We start from the raw sequence: 8585 nt of genomic DNA, 5'->3' as shown, positions 1-8585 counted from the left end.
TTAAGTATACATACTATGTAACACTTAGCTTTGGGGGTAACACTGGTCTTAAGGCTGCCTTCTGTCAAGTCTGAGTGACCGACAGTTGCAGTAGCTCTCTGTCTTATATCAGAGCCTGCACCTTGTGCTTTTACTTGAGATGTGCTACCTGCTTTTGAATATGAAAGAGGGGGGGCTCTATCACCAGAAGACCCACAAATTCCAAACCCCTTGTAGAAAGGGAAAAGCAATGGGATGGGCAAAACCAAAATCCTTACCTGACTTAAGCAGAACTGCTGTAGGTTGTTTATCCTCCAGTCTCTGCTGTCCAGCCTATGTAAATGACAAATGTCAAACCTAATTATCAGTATAAATGTGGCCTAAAAGCAGTTATGTATACTGCGTCCTACTGCATCTTGTGTATGGGTTAAACAGCATGATGCACTCAGGAAAGAAAAATGTCACTGTAAGAATTTAGCATGGCCTAGTTACTAAACTTTAAATATATACTTCACCTGAATTCTGCATCAGTTTCCACACAAATCCACACTGATACATTTCAAAGAGGAACTGCCCACACAACAAAACTTTACAAAAGGGTATGTTTATTTCTATTCTGCTTTTCCATTTGGTATAAATGCAACAAAAAGGAACTTGATCATAATGTGATGTGACCTGAAAATGTCTGAAAATGAGAAAATAATGATTAATAAATTCATGAGTCAAGAGGTTGCATGAATTTATCACTAATCCATTGTGAGATTTAAGCCAGATAAGTATTCAGGAAAAGGAAAGTGTGAACAATCAAACCTATGATTGATAATTTTGACAGGCTGATGTTATATGCTCTGTTTTCATAAAGTCCCTAATGGAGACAGATCAAATTGTGACCTTTTTGCCAATAGTTTGAAAACACCTGATTCTTCCACTTCGCAGAAGCCCTTCCTGAAAAGACCTGAAGTATTAGGCAGCTGCAAGATCAAATAACCTACAAGTTGTCTACTGCAGTGTCAAAATGCATAACATTTTTTTCACTTGGTGTTCACTTGCTACAGAAGGTAGTTATGGAAGATTTTTTTAGGAAACGGGTTCTGATAACAAGTTCTGAAACAGATTTCAGTGGGATTGTACAGTTAGATCAACAAACTGCTTCAACATGTAGTTTGATATTACCTTAAGCTAGAACAACAGTATGTGTGTACACTCTTTAATTTTTCCTATCACCATTCATTTATACTATCTTGTATCACTGTTACATATTAACTACCACGTTCTTTATCCGCTTTCTTGGCAACATAAAAGATCATGTATAAATTCTATGAAAAAGGAATTACTTTATTTTTTTTTTTAAAAAGGACCGTTTTTCCATTACCAAGTGAAAACTTTACAAAGTAAAATATTTTTCTTCCAATAATATTTTAATATAAAAACTGAAATCACTTACTCTGTTCTAACAGGAAGTCTTGTGGCACTGCAGGACCCAGGTATTTCCAGCCTCACTCTTGTATCTAATCATAAGTTCATAACTTGTTTAAATAAAACCACTTATGTGGCCACTTACCATCAGCAAAACATCCTTACCACCAAGCTAAAAATAAAGCATCTTCACTAGCCAGAAAGAGACTAAACTCTAGAAGCATTACATTATTACAATGAGAAGTTTTGTTAAAAAAAATTTATTCTGAAAGTTAGACACAACCTTAAAATTGTACAAAGACAACAACCACTCAGATTACACAAAGATTTAGCAGAGAATACAATGTGAACACAGCAACAGTGAGTCTTGGCTCTCTTTATATGTAAATATAAATAGAGATTATCCTTGCCAAACTTCCAGCTCTATTTTTTTTTTTCCCTCTTCCCCCCTGAAAACCAGCTCATTATGCTGCAAAGCCTAGCAGGGAGCATTTCGCTGTTCAGTTCAACACAATCGCTAAAAGGGGGTCTGCCTAAAAATAGTCTTTCTATCATGAGAATATCCCATACTTTGCAGAACCAAGTTTCTCTCTCAATTGAAAAACAGCTTTCCCTTTCATTATGGCAAACGCTTCACCTCCTCTAGGGACCTGCCAAATTACAGGCTTCAAAATACTTAAAAATATTAGAACTTGCTCGGGTTTTTTCAGGAACATGCAAGCTTAAACTAACATGGTGCATACATGTATTCACAAAACAGAGAATATTCCCGTTTGCATTTTAATCTTTGAAAGTGTTGTTCCAAGAAAACCAGTTTAGAGCAATTTTAGCTATGAGTTGGTTAAACTAATATAAGTACATGGTCAGAGAAGAAAATGGTTATCATTTTTATTTTTTTTTAATATTACATTCAGAGCTTCAAACATTAATAAAACCACCTGGCAAAAAGCATCCCTCATAGCTTCTCTTTACATATGTATGCAAAATGAAAAGCAAACATTGTTACCAACCTCCCTTTAATTCTGAGAGTACTCTTTACAAGAAATACATGGGAAAAATTACGCTGCATTCTTGCAGAAAAAAAGGAAAGCTGTGTAGAGGCTGTTAAACAACTTAACCACAGCCTCTGTTTGAGGAATTGGTTATTACTTAGGTATAGATATACCAAAAATACTTTTTCTGTAAATCTTCCCTAAGATCAATAGCAATTAAACCAAGGTTATGATTTATTCAACTATAGCCATACTGGCAAATTATGCTCTGAACTTAAGTGCTTGCAGGACTCTGTTCCAAAACTGAGTGGAACCATTTTTACTTTCAAAGAAAATAAGTGTAACTGTTTTCTTGATTATGTGGATTATGTCCACAAGTATAAACTTACTTATTCGCTATTCTTTCTAGATTACTTTGAAGTGCTTCGTTTTTCGCTGTTTTACTCCAATATGAATGTTTGTTGCACTGGGTCAGTATCTTGATTTTTCAAAAAGCTTGAAAACTGTTGTTGTTTTTTTTGGTTTTTTTTTTAACTAAAATGTCCTATTATTAAGATACTAGTGTCCTACAAACTGCTGTGCATTGGAATTTAGTCAGTTCCATTCAAAATCCTGATGACTGATTTTTGCTTCCAAGTTGTTACGAGTTAGGCTAGGGTTAGGTTACTTCCCTAAGGTTCCTCTCCAGGCTCATAGCCTCTGCAGGAATTCTGCATTAAAATAAATTCACACTAGAATAATTACTGAAAATACTTATAGAACTGTATTAATTCTGTAGATTGAGGCTTTGGGCACACACTGCTTTATAAGTAGAGTAAGCTTTTGAAAAAGTAAGTGTTCTAATATTGCTTTGCCGTATTGAAAATGACTGGTTTTCTTTTTTAACAAAAGCTGTTGTTGCTAACTTTTATGTAAAACTGGATAAGTGTAAGTTACTTAATTTGTTTAAGTTGTGCAAGTGCCTATTTAATGTTACCATTCTTTTCAAAATGTCTGTCAGTTTGCCAGTCAAACAAAAAACATACAGCATGGAATCCTATATAAAATGGCTATGGGGTGCAGCCTGTGAAATTTCATGTTAGCAAGAACTGAGCTAACTAGCCCAAATTCATACCATTTAATCATACTGTCTTCTCTAGATGCTTTTGTTTAACAGAAGCCTGTTTTTTCAATGTTCCATTGTTTTCTATTTGATTCAGTTTTAAGATAGCATTAATGAAGTAATAAAGAATAATCAAAAATGTAAGCAAGAATGTTGTTTCACTGTACCAACACAGCAGCTGTAAAAAGAACACTTTCAGTTATTGTCAGGACAGAAAAGGTTATTGGCAGTATACCTTTCACTTGGCTTAAGAAGTTTTATAAAACAGTTCTAGCCCAAGGCAGTTCATGATCTTAAGTTACACCCACACTTGTGTAATAGCAAACAGTATTTTGGAAGGGATATTTTGATAACTAGGATTAGAGGAAAAACAAATTGTTACTGTTATTTCCATCTGAACCAACATCATTGACCGGATTGCTATGACTGCATGGAGTCCCACTGCCTTCAGCAGGGGACTGAAAGTGCAGAAGTATGAGAATCTGTATGCTGGTACACATGGGTGAGCAGCCTTTGCCTTTTAATTCTCTCCACTTACTCAAAGAGGTCTCATAGCAGGCGGCTACAAGACACGGTTATAGTGTAACACACGTGCATTTCCGTAGAGGATAATTTTGCACAAGAATCACTTGTTATTATGTATCTCTTGTTGTGTCTCTCCCCCCCCACCCCCAAAAAAAAAAAAAAAGACAGCTCTTGAAATAGCTACAGAAACAACATAAGCAGGTTATTTTGTCTCTTTTCAGTAATTACTTAGTATTGCTCTAAATACCAAGGAAAAAAAAAACAAAAAACTTCAAATCAGAGACTCTGAAACTGGACTGGGGAAAGGAAGCTGTACAAGAACAACTCAGGCTTCACCTGAGCGAGTTAAAGCACGCTTGCACTACTGTGCCCATTGCGTGGAGAATTTCTGCCCTGCTAGAAGATGCTTTAGCACCACCCTGAATCTAGAGCTTCTCAAGGAAATCTAGCACAGGCAGAAGCTCATTGTATTCCAGCATTTTGCACAGTGCCCTGTCATTCAATTCAAAAACTTCATAGAGTACTTTTATCAAGTGGGCTATTTGGCATAATAATCTGGAATAGCTCAGAAATATTTTACTCAATTTCAAAGAGGGTAACATGACTGAAATTCTTCAATTCCCCATTTTACCTTTTGCCAGTCCAGTAGATATGGCATTGGCACGGAGTAAAAAATACAGCCCAGGTCTGTAATTCCAGTATAGCTTCAAAGTATACATGCTTTCCTATTTGCACTTAAAGGTATTGAACAGCCTTTACAGTAACTATTTTGGAAACTATTTTAATCACTTTACGTCATTTGACTAAAAAGCTGAGGACAAGGCCAGAGCCTCTTCTCCTGTGCATTGTAAAAAAGCCTTCTCAACTCAATAATTTAGTGCCTTCTCCCTCCACCAATTTTGATTTAACATCCTTTGTCCTGCTAGTAAAAAAAGGCATTAATCCCCTCTACTAAGATCTTGGTCCAGTATAAGTTTCACTTTCCAATAGCTTCACTGCACACCACACATGGGTACTGGTTTGTCCACTCAACTTTCAAAGACAGACTGGCACTGAAACTGAAAGGGACATGGTAAACCAAGACACTGAAACAGTTATTTTAATAAAGCAGGCATGGTAAACCTGCAGAACTCCTAGCTTTGTGGGAATAGTGGAGTCCAGAGGTTAATTCAAGAGACTGTCTATTTAAGCTAGATAAAGAAAATACCCACAGTTGTACCCAAAAGGGCAACAGTATTCTAGAGGAAAAATGCTTTCCATTTTAAAACATAAACCAAACTTGAATAGGAATTTGCAATAAATCCTCCCCCAACAGAGCAGTCATATTTTAACTAACTATTCTACAGCTTCTTGCATCTCAAATGTGCAGCACTTCTCCTCGGCCACTCATGGACAGGATACAGGACAAAGCAATCCACTGCCACGATTTACAATCCCTATTGCACCTTCTTCCATGTATGTTTAGATGCAGCTGAACTGTTCAGGTAAGTGAAGTCCTCTATCCAAGTGCTTTTTCCTTAGCATCAGTTACAGCTGGACTGAACACAGACATGGTGTATGCCAGGTATGTTCCCTACGTTCATCTTGAGCTCTGAAGTCTACAGCAGGGATAGCAACAGTCTGTGGCATACCGTTAAGTTCACAAATAGATTGTCATTTCTACAATAATACAAAATAGCTTGTAAAACCAATATGCAACACTGTATATATGCATGAATATAAAAATAAACCACACCATCAATATGTAAAACTTCACAACGATGATGAAAAGAGTTTTATTCTCAGCGGTCTTCAGTATTGATGAGTTGGTTCTCATTGTCATACCCATCAGGCAGGTATGCTTTCCTTAGCTGGTCTGACTTAGGTATTGAACTGCCATTCTTGACATAGCGGGAGAGGAAGGCTCGCACAGATGGATGATCAGCCTTCTCAAGTGGAATATTAGCTTCCAGGCACATTTTCACAAAGTCCTGGATGACACTGGTTTTCTCTGTCTGGGCAGTACTGTTGCACTGAAGGGAGGCAGTCAGAGTCCTTTGCTTCTTCCTGACGTTCTGTTCTTCAAATTCTGCCCTTCGCTTTGTGTGTGTTTTAGACTTGAGGTGGTCATTGATGGCAGACTTGCGAACATGATTCAGCACCACATTGCAGGAAGTACAGAAGAGTTTTCCCCCATCTTCGTGCAGCTCGCTGCCAAACTCAGTTACACGATCCTGAGGAGTTACATACAAAGCAGTCTTCGAGCGGTTACGTGACGGAGCAGACTTCACTCCAAACCGTTCCATCGTTGCCTTCGACGAACTTCACCTGAAAGCTGAAAAAAGAATAAAATTACTGTTAAGAGTGTGCTCATGATTTCAGTCAAGTAGTTCTGGATGCAGTCTCTGCAATATCCAATATAGCCCTTTTTGACATCTAAAAGATAATTACATGTAACACGTGTGGGAAACTATTATTGAAAGGTCCTTCATCTTGACGTCCAGAGAACTTGTGAGACCAATGCTTCTCATGGGTCAAATACGTTTTAGTTTCTACAAGTAAAAAGCTCAACATAAACTTCAAAACTCAATGTTTGTCACTGGAAGTCAAATGGACAAGTTTATTTTGCTTTTTCATTAAGGCAGTTTTTATTCTTTACCTTGAAGGGTGCTTTCTTGTTAATACTTTCAATATACTTTCAACTGTTTCTCAGTTATGTTGAGTCAGTATTTTTCTGTTTACTTCCCAAAAACATGTATTAGTTCTGTTAGAAAAACACAATTGGCCAAATATCAGGCAAGAAATCCATTACTGTCACTTAAAAAAGGCAGTAAAAAAACCCCAACAAAACAAAACCAAACAAAAAAAATACCCAAACCTGAGCTCTCTTGTGAACACCCCTCACTTTTGCCTCAGCTCAAAACACAGCTACTAGATTGAACCTTAACTCAAAACCAACTATTTTTTGTCATCTAAACACATGAAATAGCCTAAGGTGAACAGAAATTTGCACACATTTAAATTCAAAATAAGAAGCTGTTATTTTTGAACACAATAACTTCTCTAAGTGCTAGAGAATTTTAACATCACTCTAAATTACATTAGGTTACCAAAGGAGGCAATAACGGAGTCAACTGTATTAAAATCAAACGGGACTTATTTTTTTGTTGTTGTTGAGAAATAAGAGTAGCTGCTGTAAATCCCAGCCAAGATAATTTCAGTCCTTTTCAAAGTAAAGTTGAAGTCAAGAAACGGCTCAGTTCAGGTCGGAGGTTTTCTGAGCAACATGACCCCTCATTTCATTAACTGTATACTATCAAAAAATGGGGCAATGGGTGTTTGTGTTTTGTTTCTTCTTTTTATTTTTTAAAAACATATTTTGGCAAATACTTTTGCTGAAATGTAATAGAGTGTCCAGGCATTTACTTATGGGATGAATGAAGAATTTTGTATTGCCTGTGCTCAGAAAGCAGACTCAGAAACATGAATACCTCTAGGTGTATTATTTCTTGTACTTACTTATTTTGTAATGCTGAGTTTGCTGCTGTAACATTGTAAAAGATCTGCTGTAGAAGACTAGAACTTCCAAACTAACTGTAAGTTGAGCTTGCCCAGCTCTAAGGACTGAATGGAGTCCAGAATGTGTTTTGCTTGCTCTGGAAATAAAATGAAGGAACAGAGAATTCAGTCTTCAAAATTGTGTTTTTCCTTAAACAACTGCCACACTTAGAGGGAACTTTTTGAAAAAAGGGAGACCAAGATCTTGTTATTAGCTACTTTCCCAGGGTCTTTTTTTTGTACTACCTGCTACTTGCCACAACTATAAGTCTTGACTGATACTGCACAACACTACAGACTAAGAAAACAAACATTTTTCAGCATTGACGGAGCTTTTTTCTTTCTCTTTGCTGATTCATGCAATTTCTGTGCATGTGTTTCCTAAGTAACTGCTTCTTGAAATCAAGCAGAAAACAAGCCTTAACCTAACACAAACTTGTTGCTCAGGCTTCTGAAACGTCAAAAGAAATTCCTACCAAACTAGGTGTTTGCTCTTATACTGTACCAAAACCCGCAGAAATTCTGTGAGCAGCACAACTACTGAAACACAGGATTTTTTGGTGAGGTTTTTTTGTCACAACTTCTGGCATGGATTCTTCGATGCCTGCTCAAGGCATGAACTACTTGTGGGTTCCCAAGCGCAGGGGAAGGAAGGTGTATGTGCAGACAGGGCACGCGGACTGACAGCCATGGAGCCTTTCTTACACTGGCGAAGGGGACAAGCGTTTCCGAGGCGGCAGGAGCTCTGGGGATGGCGGGTGAGCACACCTCGCTTAAAAAGCGTCCCAGAGGACAGAACCGTGTATACGGGACCTCCCGGCGAACCCCGGGAGTCTTTCAGGTAAGGAGGAACGGGTCCAGAATTCCAGCCGCCGCCCAAATCCCCCTGTTCCCCTGCCCGGGGGAAGCACTCTCCGACCGAGAGGCAGAACTCCGTGCGTTCATTCCCCGGCCTTCGGCCACCGGAGAGACGGCGCCATTGAACCCGTCAGGGCCTCCGAGGAGCGGCGGGGCCCGCAGGCCGCCCCTCTCCC

General features: G+C 38.2%; 1 protein-coding gene across 1 annotated transcript; it reads right to left on the bottom strand.

Moving 5' to 3' along the window:
* Positions 1–5795: 5795 nt before the first annotated feature.
* On the bottom strand, positions 5796–6299 carry CGGBP1 (CGG triplet repeat binding protein 1). The gene has a single exon (XM_009993330.1). It carries the CDS (start codon positions 6297–6299, stop codon positions 5796–5798), a length of 504 nt encoding a protein of 167 aa, XP_009991632.1.
* Positions 6300–8585: the final 2286 nt, after the last annotated feature.

Source organism: Chaetura pelagica, unplaced genomic scaffold (genome assembly GCF_000747805.2).
Source record: "Chaetura pelagica isolate M959 unplaced genomic scaffold, ChaPel_1.0 scaffold101, whole genome shotgun sequence".
In the NCBI taxonomy this organism is placed as follows: Eukaryota; Metazoa; Chordata; class Aves; order Apodiformes; family Apodidae; genus Chaetura; species Chaetura pelagica.
Note: the sequence above shows the minus strand (reverse complement) of the source record. Positions and strands in the feature narration are given on the sequence as shown.

Bases quoted from the DNA above. Each gene is read 5' to 3' on its own strand.
- CGGBP1 (XM_009993330.1), bottom strand. From the start codon at position 6,299: ATGGAACGGTTTGGAGTGAAGTCTGCTCCGTCACGTAACCGCTCGAAG.